This window comes from Aspergillus vadensis, assembly GCF_003184925.1.
Source record: "Aspergillus vadensis CBS 113365 unplaced genomic scaffold BO88scaffold_13, whole genome shotgun sequence".
Taxonomy (NCBI): domain Eukaryota; kingdom Fungi; phylum Ascomycota; class Eurotiomycetes; order Eurotiales; family Aspergillaceae; genus Aspergillus; species Aspergillus vadensis.
The window spans coordinates 65,142-89,826 of NW_020292051.1; the positions used below are offsets into that span (position 1 = coordinate 65,142).

Genomic DNA, 24,685 nt, shown 5'->3' on the forward strand with positions numbered 1-24,685 from the left:
CAATGGCCCCATCTATCCTGTCCCCCGTCCCTAGCAGCTTTGCTTCCCCCCTCTCCCCCAAGATGCCCAGACGTATCTCGGGATTCGCAGAGAGTGACACAATGTCCAACAATGGCATGTCTCGCTCAATTACTTCCAGAAGGGTGTCCTCCCGCAGGCTCGACCCTCAGGAGACGGAATTCTCCAGGAAACTGTCTATCCTTCAGCGCCAAACCGGTGATGAGCTGGGCTTGACCATCTCGGGTGACTCCTATGAGATGGTCCTGTCCTGGATCCAGGACGAGCGTATGACCCTTGTGCCCCCCGATGGAAGCGACTATGACAAGGTCCTCGGCTGGGCACAGCTCTTCGTTACTAGACTCCGGTCTTTTGAAGAGGCTATTGAGGGCTTCACCAACGTCAGCGGCCTTGCCTTCCAGATGGCTTACGGATACTGCCTTCTCCTTCTCAAGGTATGCTCGCCTGATCTCAAATATGAGGATCACGCTGATGGTAGTTCATTCTAGCTTGGTGACGAGAATGCCTCCGCTTTGATGACATCCTTTGGCTTTTTCTACAGCAACTCCACAGCCCTTGGAAACCTTCTTGAACGGACTGGGCTTTTTAGTGTGAGTAGTGATATCCGCCGGCAGCTGGTCCAGGCGCTGGAGGACTTGGTGCACCTGGTCGCCAGTGTGGCCATGCACTTCCACAAAGCCGTTCTCCGTCTAGGGGATGAGTGGGAATACATCAACATCTACGAGGCTTTCCCGGAGCAAATCCACAAATTCCGCCGTGCTTGCGAAGAGATTAGCGAGTCCATGTGGAAGCACCAGCTTGTGAAGGAACGCGGTGATGAGACCAAAGGCAAGCTTTCTTCCCTCTTTCTGATATCAAAACATAAACTGACATTGTCCGAACCTCCAGTCGCCGATGTTAGAGCTGTCAGATCCTGGCTCAACCCCGAAGACCGTGTCCTCTCCAACGTTGCCGAAACTGTCTCACACCTTGCCCATGACCGCGAGGAGAACACCTGCCGTTGGGTCAAGCAAGCTCTATTTGACTTCGTAACAAGTGAAAACAAGGTCCTGTCCATCGTGGGCAAGCCAGGCTCTGGTAAAACCGTTCTGGCATCTGTTCTTGTTGACAATCTGCAACACGCGATCCGCGGAGTCCCCTACAAGACTCTGTTTGTCCCCATCAGTAAGTCCAATCAGAGGTTAATCTTTCTGATCCATATTTTACTAACATAATGTAGATGCTCGTCTTCCTGCCGGGACTAGGCCCCGGGCTATCGTCAAGGCCATTCTATCGCAGCTATTCGAGAAGCGCATCGGAAACGTCGAGCTGCTCCAAATTCTGACCGATGCCTTCCAACGCAGCAAAAAGGCTACGAATGATAATGATTACGATAACATCCTCTGGAATGCTTTGGAGAATGCGTTGGGCGCTGCACTTCAAGGTGCTAAGGATCTTGTCATTGTTGTTGATGGCATCGACGAGGCTTCCTGCGGTGAATCTGCACTGCTGCAGAAGCTGAGCGCTGCCACAATGAAGGGCACAAACGTGAAGTTGATCACCCTGGGAGCCGAGACGCCAGCCAAGGCACCAGGCCATCACACCGTGCCGGTCACTGATGAGCGAATTTTCGAAGACATTGCTACCGTTGTGCGGAGCCAGTTCCTTAAGGCCAAGGACAGCGTTGTTTTCCCTGAGCTTGATGACATTGAGCAGGAGTCAATTGTGGATCGCATCACCGAAGCCTCAAAGGGCTCATTCCTGTGGGCCAAGCTTGCCTCGAAGCGCGTTCGCGGCGCGGATAATGCCGATAACTTGAACAAGGCGGTGGATGATGTCGTGAACGCTAAGATGACCATCACCAACCTCGTCCTCGAAACAGTGCAGCATAAGGGCGTAACCGACGAGGCTCGCCTGATGTTGCTGTGGCTCGCAACAGCTGACCGCCCTCTTCTGTTTAAGGAACTGCAGACTCTGGCCTCTATCCAGATCGACAAATTGGCAATTGCCGAGGGCTACCAGATCGAACCACGCAAGGTCCTTAGGCCTGTCAGTTCTTTGGTATTTTTCCAGGACGGGCAGGTCTATCTTCGTCATGGTCTCATTCGCGAAGCGGTCTTGGACGTCTTCTCCAAAGGAAAGTTGATCCCCAACGTCAAGGACCGTCACGCCGACTTTGTGACTAGGTTGTTGATCTATATTAAGTCGTATGTGACTGAGCCGCAGGGCAAGGAGCCGTCTCTCTCCCCTCTTATCGGCCACGAAACGGATTCGCTGGTCAGCAGGTACCCTCTCCTTGAATTTGCGGTTCAATACTGGGTGTCTCATCTGAGACAAACGACCGTCTTTGTAAACCAGGGTGAGACTGGTGCCGCGAAGGAGTTTGCCAAGGTGTTGCCGACTTCGATCACCGTGCTCCTGCTTCAGAGGGCTCTCTGGGCGAACAGGCCCACTCCTGAGCTGTTGACCTACCAGACCACGGTGACTACTATTTGCCGCCAAATTTTGAACCCGAAGGATAGGGTTACTCTTCAGTCCATCATCAACCTCGCGCTATTTTTCCGCGACGTTGAATATATTCCGGAGGCGACACCCCTGTTGTTCGAGGCTACCCGCCTGAGCAGCGAACTGCTGGTCAACAGCCCGTCTTTCACGGCACAGTTAATCAACATTTTCCTAGAGCTGACCGTGAGCCGTGTTACGGAGAGCAAGACGGAGATTATGACCATGCGCGAAGAGACTCTCAATCTCCTTGTCACTTGCTACACAAAGCTGTACGGCGAATCCCACAAGATGGTCATCTCCACCCGGGAGCAGTTGGTCAAGCACTATCAAACAATCAAGGATTTCCATAAGGCTGAGGAAATCAGCAAGCACATCAAGATCCTCACTGTCGGAGAGCAGGGCATTGAGTCACGTGAATACCATGGTGACTGGGGAGTGCGCGTCAGGGGACATCGCGGCAAGGTTGTGCAGACCAGAATCAACGACTTCTTGGAGATTGAAGAACATGACCTTCTGATTGAACGGTCCGAGTCCTTCGATTTTGAAGCCATGATCAAGGAGGCCGAGCAGTATACTGCGCAGGGCAAGTTTGACCTCGCGGAGCGCATCTACGTCGAAATCTGGCAGCGCGTGAACAAGGAATGCCGCACCAACATGACTGCCTTGTGGGAAGAGAGGAAGCTGGCGTCTGTCCTTGCTTACTCCCACTTCTTGAAGTCTCAGAAGAAAGAATACCAAGCCGCTTCAATTCTGTCCAGTGCTTGGCAGGAGCATGAGCAGACTAGTCTTACCATCTCTGATACCTCAGTCTCTTACTTCCAGGAAATCGCAAAGATGATGAAGGTGGTCGGCATTTCCACCTTGGCTCTGACCGTCTTCAAGCACTGCTCTGAATACTACAAGAGCACAAACCGCACCCAGACGTCGAGCTTCAAAGAGGTACAGCAAAGCATCGAGTCCACATCGAAGGAGGTCATGCAGTCCTTCAGTTCTGAAACGGTCATGTCCGAGACCACGGTTGAGGAAATGGTTTACGAGGCATCGAGCTCCATTACCACCATGTCTCAGATGTCGTTCACTGCGACGACAGAGCTCTATGCCCAATATGTTGAACAGCACCGCTGGCAAGCCGCCACTCGGCTGATCAAGAAGGTCCTCCACGGTGTTTGGCCTGCACTCTTCGCCCCGAACTTGCAAGATGTCACCCTTCCGTCCAAGCATGTAGAGAGCTGCATAGACCTTGCGGAGCGTCTCAGCAAGTGCTACTACTCCCGTCGTCGTTTGAGCAAGGAGGAAGATATCCGCGTCCGTATCTACCGCGCGTTGCGGGGTGGTCGCAAGGTCGACGACAAGCTCAGGCAACACAACACGGATGAGCTGCTTCGTTTGCTGAAGCGCAACTCTCAGACCGACAAGATCATCAACCTTCACCAGGAGTTGCTGAACGACTACGTCGGCCACTATGGCCCGGGCGATGCAATTGTGATCAAGACCTTGTGGACTTTGGCCGAGCTGACGCACCCTCGCCCCATCTTTGTTGATTACTACCTGCAGATCGTTCGCACTCTGAACAAGGACTCTCCTACTTGCCACCCCGAGGCATTCCAGCCACTGGTCATTGTCGCGACTGAGCTATGGAATCAAGGCCGGTACTCCGATGCTGTGCAGCACTTCAAGATCCTATTCACCTCCTTCATCAGCAACCCCAAGCTCAGCCCCAGGTTCCAGGACCAGACCTTCGTGCAGACAATCTTTAACCGGTACACTCACTGCTTGCGCAGCGTCCGCACTGAGTTTACTGCCCTGCACCAGGTCACTGTTGAATACCAGACCAAGGTTAAGGCAGTGTTCGGTGTTACTGCTACCATCAGTCTGCAAGCCTCTCTGACCCTCGCAAAGCTGTGCCAGGAGTCCAAGTCGTATGAGGTCCAGGCCATCAGCATCTACGAAGAGCTGCTTGCGACAAAGTCTCAAGACATCGATCTTGGAGAGATCTCCAATACCCTGGACGCTATCTATGAAGAGCAGGCAGCGCTGGTGACGGAGAATGCCGAGTCTGTGACTACGCAGCAGGCCGACCGCGCTCTGAAGGTCTTGAAGAAGCGCACATCGACCGTGCGGAAAACTCACGGTTGGGCCCACGAGGAATCCCTCACCCGGATGAAGCAGATGATCTCTTTCCACGCCGAACGCAAGGAAACCGAGACTGTTTTGAGCGAGCTCAAGCAAGCGACCGTGGAAATTTTGAAGTCTGAGACTTCTACCACCCGGTTGATTGCCGCTGCCTCCACTATCGCGTCCAGCTACATTGCGTCCAACCAGATCCAGAAGGCGACCGAGCTTACTCAGGAGATCTACCGTCAGATTGTCATGAAGGATACCTCCAACGTCAAGTCCGTGCAGTTCGACCTTGCTTCGAAGGAGCGTCAGAGCCTCAGTTTCCTGGCACAGCTTGAGTACAGTCTGCGCCGTAGCACATCGGTTACGATCACCGAGATCTTGGCCGCTCTGACGACCGAATATGTTTACTTCGAAGAATTCAGAAGCCTGACTAAGTCCAAGACGAGCTCCATTCACACTGTCTCTGTGTCCACCGCGCGCCTGTACCACTTCCTACTGTCCAACAACCGTCAGACCGCTGCGGCCCGCGTTTTCGATGAATTCGTGGACTACTTCGTCGCTACGGAGGGCAAGCGGGTGAAGCTGACCGAGCCTGCACAGGTACGCATCTTCGCTGAGACCATCCTGCGTCACTTCAGCACCCACCGCTCGGATGATTTCATCCGTTCCATCGGTATCACTAGCAATGACTACGTGGACCAGCTGCTGAAGAGCCAGAGATGGGGCAGCGCTTGCGACCTTGCCCTGGCTTCGTTCCACTACATCAAGTCCCACCAGGAGGTCTACCGCTCTGTCGGCATCGTCAAGTTCATCTTCGCTCTTGGTATGACTATTGCGGGTCGTGACCTTGCCGCTCGCCCCGATGAAGCCTCTCGCAAGAAGATGCTGGGCGTCTCCTCCGTTATCATCAAGGAAGCGCTCACCGTCATCAAGGGTCTGAAGCTCGACATGGGCGGCGTCAACTTCGAGCAGCTCAGTAAGTTGATTGGATTGCTTGGAGACCTGAAGGACTATGGCAACCTGGCATGGCTCCTCACCATTCTGTGGGACAGCCGTGAGGCGCACCGCAACTGGCCATCCTACACCCTGTCTCTCGGCCACCGTCTCATCATCGCTCGCTTCCAGATTGGCAAGTACAAGGACGCTATTCGTCTGGCCGAGGACATCACTTACAACTGCCGACGCGTGCACGGACCTCGTCACCCCAGCACTTTGGAGATGTCGACTCTGCTGACGCAGCTGTACACTAAGGTGGCTACCAGCCACCAGAACCACAAGGAGCTGGCCAACCGCTACTACAAGAAGTGCGCCCAGGTGCACGAGAGCATTCTTCGTGCCTTCAGCGACCCCTACTATGCCGACTACGAGGATAACCTTGAGGCCAGTCTGAGCATTGATGGCTCTATGTACGGCGATGCGCAGGACAGCACCCCTGATACTGTTCCCGAGGCCCAGCGTGTTCGCCAGCACCTGCAGCTCTTCAAGCTGGCCGTTGAGCGTCTGGGTGACTGGCCCGGTGACTACCAGGATTACGTGCGTATGAACCGTGATGTGTTCGCAGCATACCTCGAGGACCTGAATGGAGTTGAGGGAGTCGAGAAGTGGAACCTGAAGGCGTTTGGCTCTGGCAAAGCTTCGAGCAACGAGGATGTGTTGAACCTGGACCTCCAGTCTTGGGATATAATTGATACCCAGGCTAGCCCTGTCGTTGAGCCGGAGGAGGAATTGTAATGATCATGTTTGCATGGATTTTTTGATGAGTGGTTCATGTTGTGATTTTCCTGTTTTGGATTTACTTGGCTTTGGTTGATTCCCTCTATTAGTTTGCTTTTTCACTTACTTGCCTGACACCTAATTGACTGCTTGTGCGACGCTTAATATGTTTCTTGCGTAGTGCGTAACATCTGTAAATGCATCTCGTAGGCATAAATAAGGCGTATGTGAATGAAGATAGAGGTTTTTAGAAGGAGACTATGAACGAAGATACAGTATTAATTTATATAAGTGGTGGTAAAGATATACTGGATTTGAATTATTTGTTAACTACCTAGTACGTCAATTCTTTCAAACGACACGCCTCTTATCGCTGCTCTTCATCAGCATGTCCCTCGGGCCGACCTTCATAGTGACTCTGTGGCAGATGGTTCAACTCATCCTCTTGACGATCGAGCTTGTAGTTCGTCAACCAGAATCCTGCAGCGCCAACAAAGGCCAGAATTGCTACGACGGCGTAGTTCCACACCAGGAGTGGGTCATTGGATAGTCCCACCAGGGCTTGTCCGATGGCAGACGAGAATGCGTTCATGAATAAAGCCACTGCTTGCACGAGGGAGCGCATGTTGCGCGGTGCTTTGGTGAAGGCGTATTCAAGCGAGGTTACGGATGCGAAGATCTCGGAAATGCCGCCTAAAATGTAGACTAGCGCTTGGACCCAGACGGATATGGGTGAGTGCGAGTTGTATTCATCCAAGCAGTAGTTGGCCTCTTTTCCGCATTCGCCTTTTTGGTAGATGTAGTATTGGGTAACGGTGGCGGCAATCATGGACAAGCCGGCGGCGATGAAGCCAGCTGTGATGCGCTTGAGAGGGGTGAATTGAATGCCGACTTTTCGGAGGCCTGGGTATACTAGCTGGTCCATGATGGGGATGAAGATGATGAGTGAAAGCGGGTTGAGGTTGTTGATGATGTCGTTGGGGACACCGCCGAGACGCATGGTGGCCGCCTGAGAGGTCAGGTTGTTTAACATTTGGTTGTAGGCCAGCCCTGGACAGTTAGTATAAGCTGCAAAGAGAGATCGGAGGTGCTGAACGTACAATACAAAGGATACCACAGAAACACCTTGCATGCTTTCAGACCTCGTGCTACCTCATCCACCCATTCATCATCGAAGGTCATCCATTGGGGACGACTGGCACCGAGAGCACTGGGCTTGACCGAATCCCAAAATGGGGTAGGGTTCTTCTTGAACCTAACATGTGTTAGAACAAGGTTCAGGGTGTATAGGGAGAAACATACATCTTTGCAGGATTCAGCGACCAGCGCCCCTCCATAGCCAGCTTCCACAGCCTGAAAGCCTGCAGGTACACGGACCCAGTTGGCTTAACCAGATAGTACTTGTTGCGGCAGATGAACAACACGGTAGGGCAGAAAGTGAACATGATTGTGGGCAGGAGATATGAGAGCCAGAAGCCAACGTAGCGCTCCGCATACACCATGCTAACTTGGCCTAGGATGGAGCCGATGTTAATCATCATGTAGAAATACAGGTAGATGCGCGCGACGGTGGCAGCATGGTCGACAATGACGCGTTCTCCTGACGGGAGGGTCTTGATGTACGGTCTGCTCTCCCGATATTGCTCCGCGATCAATGGTGAGATATTTGATCTAACCCAGTCAGATAATGGCCACGATGGAAGTGATAACGATCTCACTTGAAACCACCTGTTCCCACTCCCATGATAACCAGACCGATTGAGAAGCAAGCAATTGCACCGTGTGGATTTTTGATAACCGGCGGGATGGCTGAGATGACGAGGATTGTATGACCCAGCAAAGCGACTCCGATCGAGAACATGATGGTGCGGAAGCGACCCCAGTACTGGTCGGCCATGAAGGCGCCCATGAGGGGCATAATATAAGACCAGAAAGAATTGACTGACGGGTCAGCAGATGGTCATTCTGCAGATGTGGCAACTTACACAAGGTCAATCCAGTGGAAGCTTGCTGTCCCATGCCCAAAGCACCGGGTACCAGATTGTCTAGGCCATGAGTCGCACCGGTAGATGAACCTTCAGGAAGCGGACGTTGGATGAAGTTGACGACTGTCAATGTTAGCAGGGAATAGAGCGGGGGGTAGTGACGGACGTACAAACTGCTGTGGTTCCATAGTAAGAAAAGCGCTCGCACAATTCCACAAAGGCTACAGTATAGGCTGTCCAGGGGATTTTGCCGGAGACGCGACGTAGAGTCCTCAGTTCATCCGGAGAAGGGAAGTCTTTCTGTAGAGCTGCATCGTCTTCATATGCGGCCGACGAACTGAACCCGCCTTTCTCAGCAGTTTCACGAACCTCCTCGATCTCAGGTGAGGTGGCGGGACGTAGCTCGGCTGAGATTCGATCCCTCTTCTCGCCTTGATGCGCATCATGAACAAAGGCTGCAGACTTCGCAATCTCTGCCACTTCAGCAGTGTCTGAGGGATTCATGACGGGCGCAGCAGGAACAGACGCGCAGAGGGAGGAGGAAACGATAGATTGCGGTTGGGGAGGGGTAAGACGTCCAGGGGAATGGACGACTTTAAAATGGACAGGCCAAGGTTGGACAGCCGATCGGTTGTGCAGTGAAGGAGAAGTCCCGTCTGAGCGCGAGGTGACCGACCATTATCGCTTGTTTTGTGTCACCTCCAATCATGGAAGGAAGTGATTGCAAGCTGAGTTTGGGTGGAAGAGCCTATCGGCTGGCCGCCCTCGACACAGTCGGAGGAAGTGAGGGTTCCTCTACGCCATATGGTGCCAAGATTCTGCCTTATCGCCGGTTGTGCAACAAAGCGCAATTATTCATGTCTCCTCAGTGACCCGGGCACTCGCTCGGTCATGTTTTCCGGGATGTCAGCCAACGAGGCCGAGGCATTTGTCTCAGCTCGAGCTGGGCACCCTCCCTAATGGCCACCGCGATAAGCCCGGCAGAACAAGCGGATTGGTGCGTGAAATTTGGGGGTGGCTTGGCAGGTCTTGGGAAAGGAAGCTGTTAATGTGGCACTGGCGGAATGTTGGGCTTGGCTGGCAGGCTGGGGTGCAACCTCACGGCTTGGCTCGACCGGGGGCACCAATGATCACTTGAGGGAATTGACCCTGAACCAGTCCTCAAGATTAGGATTTCAGGGTCATGGTACCACCACGCGATCCTATCGGAGCAGCCCGACAGTCCCTTGCCTTGACTCATGGAGGGCCGTTGTTACACCATTCCGGACTTTAACCTCAAAGGAGCCAAAGAAGGAAAAAGTAAGAACGGGATCCCGACGGAAGATGCTAGTCATAAACGTGGACATATACCTGTTCCCGCCACTGTAGTTCTTGGTAACATCCTTCCATGAGATGATACGCTGGAGGGGTCGTCCGGCCAAGCGATCATGTGCCAGTGAAAATTTAATGCTGTCTAAGATAGCGTACACTCCCTACGTCTGCCATCTTTTTGGTCACGCTGAAAGAGAATTGTTATTGTTGGTCTGACTGTACCATTATTTAAACGGTCCAGAGGATAGAGACGAATTGAAATACAGAACATAAGCGAGATGATGAGGTGAAAAATATGGGGTAGCTCCTTGCTTCCCCGCATACCAACCGATGATCATTGCCGACCAGGGATGCTTTCTCAACCCAATCTGGCCTGTGGGGTGAGACACGTTCTAGACTACCCACAACGTAGCAGTCTGCAACGAGCCACAACGTGAAAATATCTCCATCTCTGTTCGCACCTGATCACACCCCTCTCGGAGTCCATGTGGCCAAAGCTCGATGCATCGTGAAGATCCCTCAATGGTTCCAGACCTGCCATTTGATGTAGAACTATCAGTACCCTCAGCGATAGAGGAGTGTATGATTATCCAGCTCATTAGCGAACCGACCAATGAAGTGGGTGAATTTAGTCTGTAGTGTAGTGCATATGGGGTGACATGTAGATAAGCATTGAGGCAATCCACCAAATGCATGTCCATTCAACCTATTCAATGCATACCAATCGATATTCCTCGCTCTGATGAAGTTCCTTCACTAAGTAGATCATTCTCCAGCTTTATAAAACCATCCACCGGCCCTCCTCCAATCTCATTTCGTATTCTTCCCCACTACAAGTGTCTAGAAAGATCAAAGCAATCACATATGGATGTTCTGAAATCTATTAAAATTCAACACCGAGATTGGAGAATCTATTCGTTGTGTCTAATCAAAGGACAAAGTTATATATATGTATCTGTATAAATTACAGAACTATTGACATTAATTCAAGAACGACCCCTCTTACAATGCTAGTAAGAACTACATTGTTCGATATACCATACTCTCTGGCAGGCACGCCATCCGACATGACGCGGTCTGCAGGGTATCCACTTATCGGCTAAAATATACATAAGTTAAGAACACCGACACTTTCTCCAATACTCACCATTGGGATGTGAAACAGACAAAACTACTCCAACTAGTGAAGTCGATAGAATCCAGTTTTGATACTCTCACCAATAAAGCTGGGAGTCTATATGCCACTGTTTATTACACTTAACCATGTCGCATCGGGTACTCTGTGCAATACATTGAGAATCTCTATCTATCCTCCATGGCCATGGATTAGAAATAGCACGACAATAGCAGCCTATAGGAAATGTGCGTCTGACTACAAAGTCCCAATGACTAGTCATCTTGCTTACGAGCTTGAAATTGTACGAAAGGTTTCCCCCTGATTACTCGATGGTGTGGCGTAGCAAAGGAATGAAAGGACATCGAGACATGAAAAGATATAGGCGAAGCTGAACCGCTGTATTCCTAGCATACGCTGAAGGATGAATGTCCCTTGTGTGGACACTAATAAGCACAAACAATACGATATTATCAGGTCAGAGAACGCATCGTCAGTTCGGTCGATGTGTCTCTCATTGACCTTTGGCGCAGACACAGAGACCATATACAGGAGTAAGGACTTGAAAATGATTTCTAGAATGGAACTCAATGTCCGATACCACTTAATCTGCACAACGCTATAGATTACCCGCATTGAGCTGGTGTAAACGAATGTTTGTTGCACTGATGATATTGTTTGAGGTTGAGGCGGAAGAAGAAGCAACCCTGGAATGATTGATTGGAAACCAATTTACTCTCTAAACTTAGCTTGGCCTGGGTATACCGCATTTGCCGGTCCTGGGAAATACATAATGAACTTCTTCTGAATATGGGAAGGATCCATTGTCACATAACTGAAAGCAACTAATTACAAGAAAATGGTATAATATGCTATCTACATGCGATCAATCCAGCGGTATATAGGTATTGCATCATAATCCAAACAGAGTAAACAAACCAACACCCATGGCAACAAATGCAGAAAGCCAAGTATATGAAACATCAACAATTCTCGACGCCGCACTGCTCGACCCGCCACAACATTTACCATTGTACGTAACGTTATTCATTTGCGCCGCGACTTCGAAAACGGAGCCTTGGAAGTTGCCGTCATTGTAGTAATCGACGAGGAGGAAGTTGGGCGGACGGTCCCATTTTGCTGTTATTGATTGATGTTAGTATATCATTCGCCGATGTATATTCTATGCTGATGATGGTAACTTACCTCGACAATTGTTGGCCATCAATCCTAGGCTTCCATATCCCGACACTGCGTTCGTCTCGTTGATCTGAGCGGAATCCGGCACCAAGATATCAATACCCTCGAACACAATCTCAAGATTAAGATTATGATTGATCATGTACATCCTCTCCTCTGCCTGCGCAGATGTAATCCCAGGGGGGCGCTGCACTGTGCAGGGAAATGAGGTATTTAGCGGCGAGAATGGCGTCTCCCACATTTGCGTGAACTCGTCTAGAATGTACGGAATAGCAGTCTGATTGGCCTGGTAGTCCATGAAGACGACAGCGCGTTTACCGTCCAAGATCATCTCGGATAGTGTAGGCCAGTCGTCCAGACTCATAGGTATTTTCCACGGCTCGTAGACGTAGTCGATGAGACCGGAGTTCTCGATGGGAGCGGTAAAGTTCCAAGGGGAGACGTAATCGGAGTTGACGATCAGGATAGTAACGACATCATATGGGTTGTCCTTAATCCAGTCGGTCACAGTCGTGAGGTAGTCTTCTAGGGTGCCCATGTTCAGGAGGTCGCAAGAGCTATGGCAGAGGTAGATATCGTCTTCGTAGTAGTGGGCTTCGAAGGATACTGCGCTGATATTAGCAGTGGAGTGCTAATGTTGAAGAGTGGACTTACGCATGCGCACTCCGTCCTCGAGCTGAGTCTTCACCTTGTACATCTGATTCGCTGCAATATTGTTCTTCTTCACGAAGGGACTGTTGTGTGCCGTGACCATGGTAATATTCGAGTATTGTCGGCTGCAGAACTCAGTGTAGCCATTGCAAGGCTGCGAGTTGGCTGGCGTGGTCGCAGTGGACGTCGCAGTGCTACTGGAGTTTCGCGTGCCGGTGACGACAACATTTGTATCCGTGGTTGTGGTGGCAGTGGTGGTGCCATTAGTAGAAATGGTTGTATTGGCCGCGGTGGTGGTGGTGAAGGTCGTTTGGGAGACGCTATCCGCGACCGTAATCGTAGTGGTGTAGCTGAGATAACTGCCGGTAGGAACAGCGGCGGCAGTTTCGGTGGTCACGACGCTGAAAGACTCACTGTCGGTTCCTGAATGAGTGGACGATGCAGAGGCTGTAGAGGCATCATCGGTGATGGTGGTGACTTCGGCTTCCCTCGTGCTTGTCGTGCTCTTGGCGCCCACGTGGATTCCCCGCAGCAGCAGGAGAATCCAAAGATATGCGACCACGAGCATCGTGATGGTGAAGGGTGCGCGGATGAGAAATCGGATCAATCCTCAAACATTGCGGCTTCACGAGATTTTATTGAAGGATCTTCTTTGCCACTGAGGCTGTCTCGGAGCCGATCTCTTGGCCAATCCACCGCTTGCGCATCCCCAGATCGCGGAGAGTCCAAAAGTGAGTCTCCGCGTGACGTCGGCGGTGCTGGGCACAAAAAGCTTGGCTGGCTTGGTTCTTCCTTATTCTTCCGCGCAGCACAAATCCATCCCAGCATTTGCGAGTCATTTGCAAATCGCTGGCAGTCTTTCTACGTGTCTGACATCATCCGAATTAGTTAACCCGAATTGTTATTAGCCCCTATGCCTGGCTTCAACTATTCAGCATGGTGAGGGGACCTGGCTGCGAATCTTTCTGCCTAGGGGATGTGGTCCACGGTTAGTCCGCGTTTGCTGCAGAGTCTTTTTCCGGTGGGACCAACCACCAATCCTTCTTTGCGCAATGCGAGGCTGACAGAAGGAAGCATGGTCATAATGCGAACTAGTTAGGCATTGTTCTATACTGGCAGAAACTAAGTTCCAATAATTGATAATGTCAAGTGACTCGCTGTGCTGCTAAGCCACTCGTCATCACTGTGCGACACGTTCAGGAACAGCAATGCTTGAAGGCGTGGCGTGGCACCCATCGGCGATCGGTCGTGCCAAGTCAACCGGTGCAAATAATCATCTACTCCTGACTTCCGGCCCCATCTTTCGTGTCCAGACACGACACATTGTTTTCGTAACGCTTGCCAACGGCGAATTCGTTTCATGAATCGATTGTGCTACAAGTGGCGTCCAATTACCATCCCAGGTACTATCGCATCTATGCGCCGGGAATTAAAGAAGCCAATGGCGTCACGAAGCACCTATCGCATTGTGATGCTAAGCCACACCTGAAGGACACGACAGGTCAAATGCGTCCCGGATAACCCGGCTGAAGATGAAGCCGTCAAAGTCAGGCAGCTGGATTAGTTACTGAGGGTCCAATTACGAGGGCGTCGCTTCGAGAACACCATATTATCGCCCCAATTGCAGGTGGGTCAGCTCGACGGCGGCTCGTCCCTTGTGGCCCCTGGCGAAGTAGCTTCATTTGAGATCTCCTTTTAAGGGGCAATGCCCCCTACCCGTATAGTCCCTTCTCCTGATACCTGCACGTCCTGTACTTGTCAGACAGAGAGACAGAATGTTCGGCAGTGGCTTGATGTCGTGGCTGAGGCCCTCCGAGGCCGTGCCCGAAAGCAAATGGGACCCTGAGACCCTGACGATGGAGCAGCCTGCTAGCCCGTCCGGTCCCTCCATGGAGCACGTTGTTACTGAGCAACCGGTATGCTAAGTCACCTGTAAGGTCGGCCAAGGTACTAACAAGAACAGCGCACTGGAGAGTCCATGCAGCTGCAGATCCGCGGTGGTGGTGAAGGAGAAGTGTGCTGTGGAATGTAAGTCTTCTACGTCCGACGAGGGGATGGTGCTAACTAGCCTAGCTGTGCTGGTGTCTGCTGCTTTGAATGCTGCGAGTGCTGCTGCGATTGTTGCGGCGACGACGGGCCGGATGGTCCTCCCCCTCCTCCCGGCCCACCCGGACCTCCATGAGTGAACAATGGATAGACTCGGAGAACGTTGGTTCGCATAGGAATCGGTCTATGTGGTTGATAGTTCGGCCAAGGAGTTCTCTGTGACAAACATGTTGTCCGCCCGGGGTGACTATTTCTCGCCGGGTGTGAATAGTGATTATCAATTTATACCCTTCGTCAGCACTGTTTAAATATGAACTTACCTCTTGTTGCCTTTATTTCTATTTCAGAACCATGAAGCTGTTGTGAAGTCATCCAGACCGGTTTTACACACGGGATGGGCCGATTTTGTATCCCAACCGACACCTTTCGACCATCCAAAGTGGGGTCGATGACAGTCACGACTGCCATTCAGCATCATCAGCTCAACAAATTCTGACCAGCAACGGAGACCAGTGGTCCGACACTTGAAGTAGATTTAAATCCGCGCAGGTTGAAATGGCTTCATCTTCGGTCTTAGTTTCCCAATCGAAGCTGGTTCAACGCCCAGACGCGGAGCGTGGGGGTGGGACCCCGGATTTTCCCCCACAACCTTGGCTGTGGTTGGCACTTTTTCCTTAGCTTCCATCCTGTGCGCAGATACTATACCCTCAGAGGTCTCTACATCATGCCATCGAAGTTTGTTGGTCGGGTTTACCAACTAGCTGAAAGATGTAGGTGCATGCCGTACGGTGAATTTGTCTAGATTTTTTGTATAGCCGGAAGCCGAATGTACCCCGCGTTATGGCTATATAAGGTTCGTAAAACCCATGCTCTTGTAGATGGGACAACAACAACGGCGAATCGATAGAATCATGGTGCAGGCTATCGCTTTTGGACTGCTCGGGCTGGCTGCCTCTGCTTTGGGCACTTATGCACCCTACTATGCGAACCTGACGTGGGAGCAACCGCGGACTCTGTCTAACTGGTCCAACCTTACCGTGGAGACACGGACAGGGACGTTCATCGGCATGCTGAATGACACTTATCCGGATGTTCGACAGTTTCTTAGAGTTCCTTATGCCAAGGTAATGCCTTCATTGTGTGGATCTTGTACTGTCTCTGACATGACCAGCCCCCTGTTGGGGATCTGAGATGGCTTCCTCCTCATCGGCTTGATAACTCAAGCAAGAAGATTGATTCCACCTTCTACGGTCCAGGTGAGTAACTTTCCACATGGTCATTAGCACGACTAACTGACCTGAGGGCAGCCTGTCCGCAGTATGTGTCAGCAGAGAGTGATTTCTGGAATGAATACGAACCGGAGAATCTGCTGCTCTCCGTCGGTGAAAGGCTCAACCAGGGATCCACGGCATGGTCCTCCTCGGAGGATTGCCTGTCTCTAGCGGTGTGGACTCCATCGTATGCTAATGAGACCTCCAAACTGCCAGTTGCGCTGTTTGTCACGGGAGGTGGTGGCATCACCGGGGGTATTAACATCCCGTCCCAGCTGCCCTCTGCTTGGGTATCGCGCTCTCAGGAGCATATCGTTGTTACCATCAATTATCGAGTCAACATTTTCGGCAGTGAGTATTTGACTCATATTTGCATGGATCAATTTAACATGTATAGATCCCAAGTCACGCGCGTTGAATGAGACGTCGCTAACACTGATGGATGTGCGCGCTGCCGTGGAGTGGGTATACGAGAATATTGAAGCGTTTGGTGGCAATCCCGAAAATATCATGGTCAGACGTTAAGCCTCTCCTCACATGACTAGAGCTAATGATAAGCAGCTATGGGGACAGTCACAGGGTGCCCTGCTGACACATCTGTACACCCTCGCATGGCCAGAAGAGCCTCTTGCCGCCAAGTTCGGCGTCATCTCCCAAGGAGCATCTGCCACACTCAACCTCTCCACCTCGCCCGACGTGTACCAAGACTTTGACATCGTGGCCAAGGGACTAGGGTGTAATTACGGTGATGATGCCGAGGCCGAGCTGGAGTGTATGCGTGAAATCTCCTGGGTCCAGATCGAGGAGTATATCAACCGCTACAATAGCTCTCCTTCTATCGCTTTCACCAACTATATCCGTATGTCCCAATCCGGCTTGTATGCCTGTTCCTACTAACAGCACCAGCCGATGAGCGATACATTTTCTCCGACGAAAGACAGCGATACCTTGAGCGCAAGGTGGCCCGAGGCCCATCAATTCGATCTGACACGGCACGAGAATTCCCCAGCACAAACACGACTTCGGTGAATATTGAAGAGGGCGAATCAGACTGTCTGGCAGTGACTGATCTTGCGCTGCGTGCGTCAATTGGACTCGAGACCTATCGCTACTACTGGGCTGGTAAGTCCCACGCCTACTTCCTATACTGATGGTCGTGCTAACATAGACAGGCAACTTCTCCAACATCAGTCCCGTCCCGTGGCTAGGAGCATTCCACTGGACTGACCTGCTGATGATCTTCGGCACATACAACCTCGATGTCGGCGAGATCTCACAGTTGGAAATCGACACCTCCGCTACGATGCAAGACTACCTGCTTGCCTTCCTCAAGGACTCGTCAACCGTCAGTGAGACGGTCGGATGGCCAGTATACCTAGGCAATGAGAGCAACGGGGGCCTCATCCTGGAATTCGGCAACGAGACAGCGGTACGCACCGTCACAGGCGACTGGCTTGACGCGGGCTGCTACAATTCATCTATCCCATTCAGAATCTGGGGGTAACCTATACACACTATCACCAGAGTATATACATACATCACACATCCAACACCACCTATATACATTCTATCCCCAATCTGATCTACAACAACCCCCTCTCCTTCCTCGCCTCCTTAGCCTCCATCTCCCTCGCCTTCTCCCCATTGATCCTCGCACTTCCCTCCAACCCATAAAGCACATCCTTCGACATTCCCGGAATCACCATTTCAAACGTATCCTCCACCACCGCATACTGGAAATACCCACACCTAGCAATCGGCTTCGTTTTCTTCACATCCAGAATCCCATCCGTAAGCACCCCCTCATCAATATGCACGCCCACCACCCGTCCCACAACCACATCCACCGTCCCCATAGGCGGGTTTCCCGGCAACCTCATCGTAGAATGATACACGCACTCAAACCGCACCGGCGACTCCTTCACCATCGGCACCTCCACCGGAAGAACAGTAGATGGCTCAACAGTCAGCCCAGCTTTCTCGAACTCATTCACTCCGTAGGGAAACTGTTGCGCCGTAATGTTCATCGCTTCGCGCAGGTCCCAGGTCGCGAGGTTCCACACAAAGGAGCCGGTAGATTCTGCGTTCACGACGGTGTCCTTTCGGTCTCCGGTCACGGTTTGGTTGCTGCTGAAGAGAACGTAGGGCGGGTCGAAGGTTAGGTTTGTGAATTGGCTGTAGGGCGCGAGGTTGGGGGTTCCCGTTGGGGAAGTTGTGCTGATCCAGCCGATAGGGCGGGGGACGACGCATGCCTATATGTTTTTGTCAATTAAATTAAGATCGTTGTTAGTATTTAATTTGTGAGTTTGGGAGGTGAGATAGAAAGTTTGAATGAATATGTGGTGGTGTGGTGCGAGAGGTCATTGGCGAGTGTGAGGGGAGCAAGTTGCACATGCGGGGTAGATCATTGGGGATGAATCATTTGATTCAATTGGGGTTTGGAGTTTGAAGTTGGGGAAATCAATCAGTACGTACCTTGAATGGATCATGAGGCAGGCCGTGGTCGGTTTTGCCGGGTTGGTAGAACATTTTCTTTAGTCTTCTTCTGTATTGTTTCTAGAGGGTCCAGCTGGGTTGGAATGTAATTATGATTCTGTGGTGCTTTGATTGCAAGGTGTAATCTAGTGGGCAATTGATATCATTTATAACTAAGGGCACCCCCGGGAAGACGGCACGGCAAAACGAGGTGGTACTTTGTACGGCTGTTAGGGCCTGACTCGGCTTCCGAGAGATGTGGGGGTTGCAGCTTTGCTGGGGCTGAGGGCGATGGGGGATCCCCGAGACGCCCGACTGCCGAGATTGGGTGGTAGATCCATTACTGGGTTGACATTAGTTCGCATTGGTGTATTGGTTATTGATTTATTATTCTTTATGGTACGTGGTTGATTTATGTGCTCAATGGGTGGTGGTGCTCAGTGCATTGAGACTGGTGGCAGTCTGCTAAGTACGATTTAGGTAAAGTCTACTAGGAAAACACTGAATACTTCATGTAAAGCAATTGCATTTCAATCCAAACACATATTCAGATTTGTAACGGTCTAGTTGTTCTCAGCGTCTATGCTTCCCCTTGGTATTGGTCAACGCCTGGCTACTCAAAACCATGTCCAAGGGCGGCGGAGCCGTAAAGGCACACAACCAATTAATATCAGTGTCCTCATTATAACGCAACATGAACTGCTGCAGGCCCTCCATATCTGTATTGAAATTGTAAATAATTGCACTGTGCGCATTCATACCTGCACGGACAAACGTATCAACGAAAATATACCAATTCTTGATATCCTCGTTGCGGTGGATCTTGACGTATTCTCGCACAAACACCAGAGTATTGGACTCGGAAGCAGGCCACTGCCAGAACTTCCAGTTACGGAAGTTCTCCAGGCCTGAAGACGAGCTCAAAAACTGATTGAGTCGATCGAAGTCAGTGGCTAGTTCCAAGCCATTGATCAGGGCCTCTTTGACTTTTGGATCCATCACCTTTGTTGCCTCACAATCACGATCCGCATTGTGTAAGTATGGGTCCACGAGGTCCTCGATAACGTCCTTGAAATGGATGATGGCACGAACAACGCCCTTGAGTTCCTGCAACGTCCACATACCCTTGGCTGGCATGAAGTAGATTTGCAGCGTGTCCATGTTGTCGCTCTCCACCTTGAACATTCTATCAATTGTCTCGAAGAAGTATCCCATGTATTCCCAAGCATCTTCGTCACTCATGATGGGGCTTGTAATTTTGGTTCTCCCTGATTGGGGGTTAGTATCTGGGCATATGAGAGGGTAGGTGGAGTTAACTTACAGAAAACATCCGTTCTCGGTTCAAACATAGAATTGTTTGGGTTGATGTCCAGGGTCCAGTTTCTGGGGTCGACACCTTGTTTCTTGTCATAGAGTCTAAGCGGTCTACCAAACCCTTTATTGACCTCATTGTAGTGGTAGATCATGTATCGGGCGACTTCTCGCGCATCGTCGAAGTCTTCCCTAGTCACCAGGGGCCAAAGGCTTCTGAAAAAGGAGATATAGTAGCACAACATTGTGTACTATGAGCGTGGGAGGGCACGGGTCTATGCTCTTTGGAGCAGTTGGGAACTTGAAGAGAGCAGGAATAAGACTGAACCATGGGACGGAATGATGATTCAGAAGAGGAGCACGTTGGTTATATATTACTCAGTCAAATGGCATCATAAGCAGGACGGTGTTGAAGCATGATTGTGGTTATTGGCATATCCCGTCATGCTTGAAGTAATGTTCATCTCCAACTGTGGTTGATGAACAAATGTGAGATATGAACGGAGGGGGCAGAGAGAGGAGTGGTTGAACAGTATGGCAGATTAGACACCGTAGCTATCAATGAGAATGAACACATAGTGTATAGAAGGCTCTGTCGGGAGTTTCAGCTATAACAGTAGATAAGAGAGTTTATTGAAAGAGCAAACGCTATTCTGACGTTCGATGCAATCTATTATCTGTTCATCTCGGCTCAAACAGCTTTGTTCTTCCCAGACCTCGGAACTCCATCCGGATCAGGCCAAAGAAGTGCAGCCATTACCCATGTGCAAAAATAAGCACTAAACCTTATACCGACAGTGAGACAGTTTGTCAACTGCAAGTAAAGTTCCCTGGCTTAGTCGTCATGTCATTAACCATAAACCCTATTGTCCACGGCACTTCCCTGGAATCGCCCATTGCACACTTTAACGTTGAGCATGCATGATTGCACCCTTTTGATCCTTTGGGTCTTTGGATAAGATTTCTTGATCCATGGTCTTGCAAGGCCTGATTGAGATCCGTACGGGTCGCTAGTTTGATTTAAAGTATAGGCCACATGGTGGAGGAATATAGTTGTAGTTGCAGCCCGCGGGATCCTCGTCTGTCAGGGCTAGGATGATGCAACTTATAGGCAGTATTCGGGTAGCTCGTTGATCTGCATGTCTCCCTTCGATATCAGACACAGTTCGTTGTCTCCACCTATCCCTGTTCATCATAGCCCGTGCAGGAAAGTAAAGATGACCAACTCACCACCTAGATTATCGTGTACATTCCGAGATGATGCCCATGAGGTACGCATTCTGAACAAGGCTAGCCATGCACAGGTCAACCGTAAACTCAGGCATCTCTTGCAGATCTTCCTTGTCGAGATACGTTGAGGTCCCATCAATCAGCGTTGGCAGATCATTCAGGACGGTCTCAATGACGATGTCTCGAAGCCCGCGATCGGTCTCAATCGTCGAACAGTAGACCTCGTTTACAGTTGAACGGAAGAACAGTCTGTCCAAGTCGCGCAGGAAGCACTCTTGGAAGTGCTCTTTTGCCTTCTCTTTGAGATCGTGGATCTGAAAATATTCTCCTTGCTCATACATATGAACATGGAATTTCGAAAGCCCGCCATTTTCCACGGATGACAAGGTAGTATACGGGAGGCTTCGAACAATCGGACTAGGGATGGGACTGGGATGACCAAATTCTACTGCGGTAGAGGTGTTCATGTCGCTTAATCTGGTGTAATCCCCCCTATAGAGAAACTGCAGCGTCTTCTCGAGATAGATGGGCTCGAGCTCCTCTATCACAATCTTTCCAGAAGACTCCTGAGTATGACACGCATGTGTTACTTTGGTTCACATTCAATGTTAAATTGATATGTAGCAGTGACTTACAAGAAAACTGCTATTACACGCGCGTGAAAAGTAACCAGATTGAGGACACACGACGCATTTATGAGCTGGGAAGACAACATCTCCGCAAAGGATGGACAAGTCGCTCCATGTAGAGCTTAGGAAGAGGCTACTAAGCGTGAGAAGCTGTTGATAAGGACATGAGATAGGCTTACTCTGAGATGACCTTAGTCGGCCCTCGTGGCCTTGCATCAATGCTTGACGATGACATTTTGTAGAGGAATGGAACTTGCCGCTAATTGTCGGATTTGCTTCCAGTGGTAGACCGATGTATGAGGAAGGGATGAGGAAGAGTTGAGCACAAAATCGGATGAAAGCGAGGTACAGGTACGCGTGAATAGTCAGTGAAGGCAATAGTACTAGAACACAAAGAAACCAGATTGAGCTGGCCGAGTTCCCTCATTCACATGACAAGGCAAGAATCAACCTCTTAGACGTCTCCTTGTACAGATACAGTTAAGGACAAATTGAACTGTTCTCCCTCCTATTTTGTAGCAAGCTATCTATTGGTCCTATGTTCACCCCAGCAACATTGACTTGTCAATTAGGGTCAAAACATTTGTGCAAAAGCCTCATAACACAAAATCTGTCGTCCTCCCTTTTGTAGTGAGGAAATTTTGAATGACCAACGCCGTTTCAATCAAGCAGTCCAAGCTTCTGCTTGACACTAGTATAGTTGGACATAAACTTCACTTCTGTCATTTTTGGTAATTATCCGAGGGACTGTGGCATGCATGTGAAGCAAAAGCCTCACACATGCTTCTATATACATGCTATGAACCAGGTATCATGCACTTTAAAACATTCTCTGTTTAGAAACCAGCCTGTGTTGCCGGAAAAAGGTGATTCCGGATCCGACAATAACATCACTAATGCAGCCATACACACAGCTACAAGCAATTTGATCGACCGTTACTCTCCTAGACTTGCTTCCGGGTCGCATGATGCATCCCTTAAAACACTGTGGGGCACATTATTCAACGTTCATTAACTCGGTTGATCCGTACTGCCAATCCCTGCAGAGAACATATCCACATGGCGAGATACCGAGTCCCGAGCCCCGAACCCGAACACCGAACCAAGTCTAGATGCGAAAGTTCCAGATCATGAGGCTACTGTCAGAGCTTTGAGGCAAACCCGATTTAGCCGGCCAAGTATCATCATGTCTGGCTATAAATGCCCTCGAACCGGAAGGCTGTTTTGTGAACAGTCCGTCCAACCCCTCTAAAACATCATCACACTAGTACCATTTATCAATATGTCTGCACAACCCGCTCACCTGTGTTTCCGCTCCTTCGTTGAAGCCCTCAAGGCTGACAACGACCTTGTGGAAATCGATACCCCCATCGACCCCAATCTCGAAGCTGCTGCTATCACCCGCCGAGTATGTGAGACCAACGACAAGGCTCCTCTCTTCAACAACCTCATCGGCATGAAAAATGGCCTCTTCCGTATACTTGGGGCCCCTGGCTCTCTCAGGAAGTCGTCTGCTGATCGCTACGGCCGCCTTGCTCGTCACCTAGCCCTCCCGCCTACAGCTTCAATGCGTGAGATTCTGGACAAGATGCTCTCCGCCAGCGAAATGCCTCCCATTCCTCCAACCATTGTTCCCACCGGGCCATGCAAGGAGAACAGCTTAAATGACTCCGAGTTCGACCTCACCGAACTCCCCGTTCCTCTTATTCACAAATCGGATGGTGGTAAATACATCCAAACCTATGGTATGCACATCGTGCAGTCTCCTGATGGAACCTGGACCAACTGGTCTATTGCCCGCGCGATGGTCCATGACAAGAACCATCTGACTGGCCTGGTTATTCCCCCTCAGCACATCTGGCAGATTCATCAGATGTGGAAAAAGGAGGGTCGGAGTGACGTTCCCTGGGCTTTGGCTTTTGGTGTCCCACCCGCTGCCATTATGGCTTCCAGCATGCCCATCCCTGATGGTGTCACAGAAGCTGGGTACGTGGGCGCTATGACGGGATCTTCCCTAGAGCTCGTCAAATGTGATACGAATGATCTATACGTCCCCGCTACCTCAGAAATCGTCCTCGAAGGTACTCTGTCGATCAGCGAGACTGGTCCAGAAGGACCTTTTGGTGAGATGCATGGTTACATCTTCCCTGGGGATACCCATCTTGGCGCCAAATACAAGGTCAACCGGATCACCTATCGCAACAACGCCATCATGCCGATGTCTTCTTGTGGCCGCTTGACGGATGAAACAGTAAGTTTAGTCCCCGCTGTGCCGTCCATGGCCAAGAACTAACACTGTATAGCACACCTTGATCGGCTCTCTGGCTGCGGCGGAGATCCGTAAGCTCTGCCAGCAGAATGACCTTCCCATCACTGATGCCTTCGCTCCTTTCGAGTCACAAGTCACCTGGGTTGCTCTGCGGGTCGATACTGAGAAGCTACGTGCGATGAAGACGACATCTGAGGAATTCCGCAAGAGAGTGGGAGATGTTGTCTTCAACCACAAGGCCGGATACACTATTCATCGCCTGGTTTTGGTCGGCGACGACATTGATGTCTATGAAGGAAAGGATGTACTTTGGGCATTCTCCACCCGCTGCCGTCCTGGAATGGATGAGACTTTGTTTGAGGATGTTCGTGGATTCCCCTTGATCCCGTACATGGGACACGGAAATGGGCCCGCCCACCGCGGCGGAAAGATTGTGTCCGATGCTCTCATGCCAACTGAATACACCACTGGTCGCAACTGGGAGGCTGCTGACTTCAATCAATCTTATCCGGAGGATCTGAAGCAGAAGGTCTTGGACAACTGGACCAAGATGGGTTTTAGCAACTAACCATATTTGTCTTGATACTATTTCGAATTGATATGGCAGGTGCATAGATATAGAGCACATAGAGCATAGATTTATATACTTTTTCTTCTCAATCTTTATATCATCCCCGCTACTGCTCGTAAGCGATAGAGAGGTGATATAACATCAAATCATATTCAAGACCTCCGGATACGTATGACCCACTCATTTAGTGAGTGGGACTACTAGCTGTAAATCATTTCACACTAAGTAACCCCTGTGGGCTAGTGTGTCACTACTACTAGTAGTACTATCATCTTCCGCGTCGGCT

General features: G+C 50.5%; 9 protein-coding genes across 9 annotated transcripts; 4 read left to right on the forward strand and 5 right to left on the reverse strand.

Moving 5' to 3' along the window:
* Positions 1–2: 2 nt before the first annotated feature.
* Positions 3–6,495, forward strand: BO88DRAFT_435798 (NACHT domain protein; the record flags this gene model as incomplete). The annotated part of the gene is made up of 4 exons (XM_025709526.1): positions 3–452; positions 507–608; positions 633–1,182; positions 1,238–6,495. The coding sequence occupies 4 exons, from the start codon at positions 3–5 to the stop codon at positions 6,352–6,354; spliced, it is 6,219 nt and encodes a 2,072-aa protein (XP_025562218.1). The 3' UTR covers positions 6,355–6,495.
* Positions 6,496–6,702: 207 nt separating this feature from the next.
* Positions 6,703–9,142, reverse strand: BO88DRAFT_366616 (putative MFS peptide transporter; the record flags this gene model as incomplete). The annotated part of the gene is made up of 6 exons (XM_025704044.1): positions 8,492–9,142; positions 8,322–8,444; positions 8,055–8,277; positions 7,639–8,007; positions 7,437–7,591; positions 6,703–7,386 (listed from the first exon to the last, which is right to left on the reverse strand). The coding sequence occupies exons 1-6, from the start codon at positions 8,823–8,825 to the stop codon at positions 6,704–6,706; spliced, it is 1,887 nt and encodes a 628-aa protein (XP_025562219.1). The 5' UTR covers positions 8,826–9,142.
* Positions 9,143–11,547: 2,405 nt separating this feature from the next.
* On the reverse strand, positions 11,548–13,221 carry BO88DRAFT_389524 (PI-PLC domain-containing protein). Its single transcript, XM_025704916.1, has 3 exons — positions 12,601–13,221; positions 11,953–12,552; positions 11,548–11,886 (listed from the first exon to the last, which is right to left on the reverse strand). Exons 1-3 carry the CDS (start codon positions 13,163–13,165, stop codon positions 11,660–11,662), a joined length of 1,392 nt encoding a protein of 463 aa, XP_025562220.1. The 5' UTR covers positions 13,166–13,221; the 3' UTR covers positions 11,548–11,659.
* A 963-nt stretch (positions 13,222–14,184) lies between these two features.
* Positions 14,185–14,942, forward strand: BO88DRAFT_488388 (uncharacterized protein). The gene is made up of 3 exons (XM_025712609.1): positions 14,185–14,513; positions 14,561–14,600; positions 14,671–14,942. Exons 1-3 carry the CDS (start codon positions 14,373–14,375, stop codon positions 14,781–14,783), a joined length of 294 nt encoding a protein of 97 aa, XP_025562221.1. The 5' UTR covers positions 14,185–14,372; the 3' UTR covers positions 14,784–14,942.
* Positions 14,943–15,554: 612 nt separating this feature from the next.
* On the forward strand, positions 15,555–17,418 carry BO88DRAFT_341682 (putative extracellular lipase; the record flags this gene model as incomplete). Its single annotated transcript, XM_025703109.1, has 7 exons — positions 15,555–15,767; positions 15,815–15,893; positions 15,951–16,265; positions 16,312–16,427; positions 16,476–16,773; positions 16,821–17,036; positions 17,087–17,418. The coding sequence occupies 7 exons, from the start codon at positions 15,555–15,557 to the stop codon at positions 17,416–17,418; spliced, it is 1,569 nt and encodes a 522-aa protein (XP_025562222.1).
* Positions 17,419–17,475: 57 nt separating this feature from the next.
* On the reverse strand, positions 17,476–18,510 carry BO88DRAFT_405353 (flavin reductase family protein). Its single transcript, XM_025706858.1, has 2 exons — positions 18,390–18,510; positions 17,476–18,166 (listed from the first exon to the last, which is right to left on the reverse strand). Exons 1-2 carry the CDS (start codon positions 18,441–18,443, stop codon positions 17,498–17,500), a joined length of 723 nt encoding a protein of 240 aa, XP_025562223.1. The 5' UTR covers positions 18,444–18,510; the 3' UTR covers positions 17,476–17,497.
* Positions 18,511–18,962: 452 nt separating this feature from the next.
* BO88DRAFT_425973 (uncharacterized protein) lies at positions 18,963–19,945 on the reverse strand (the record flags this gene model as incomplete). The annotated part of the gene is made up of 2 exons (XM_025708869.1): positions 18,963–19,657; positions 19,711–19,945. 2 exons carry the CDS (start codon positions 19,943–19,945, stop codon positions 18,963–18,965), a joined length of 930 nt encoding a protein of 309 aa, XP_025562224.1.
* A 993-nt stretch (positions 19,946–20,938) lies between these two features.
* BO88DRAFT_463473 (BTB/POZ domain-containing protein) lies at positions 20,939–21,919 on the reverse strand (the record flags this gene model as incomplete). Its single annotated transcript, XM_025711255.1, has 3 exons — positions 21,739–21,919; positions 21,566–21,692; positions 20,939–21,496 (listed from the first exon to the last, which is right to left on the reverse strand). The coding sequence occupies exons 1-3, from the start codon at positions 21,792–21,794 to the stop codon at positions 20,939–20,941; spliced, it is 741 nt and encodes a 246-aa protein (XP_025562225.1). The 5' UTR covers positions 21,795–21,919.
* A 922-nt stretch (positions 21,920–22,841) lies between these two features.
* BO88DRAFT_463475 (UbiD family decarboxylase) lies at positions 22,842–24,488 on the forward strand (the record flags this gene model as incomplete). Its single annotated transcript, XM_025711256.1, has 2 exons — positions 22,842–23,810; positions 23,863–24,488. 2 exons carry the CDS (start codon positions 22,842–22,844, stop codon positions 24,394–24,396), a joined length of 1,503 nt encoding a protein of 500 aa, XP_025562226.1. The 3' UTR covers positions 24,397–24,488.
* Between the last annotated feature and the right edge of the window lie 197 nt (positions 24,489–24,685).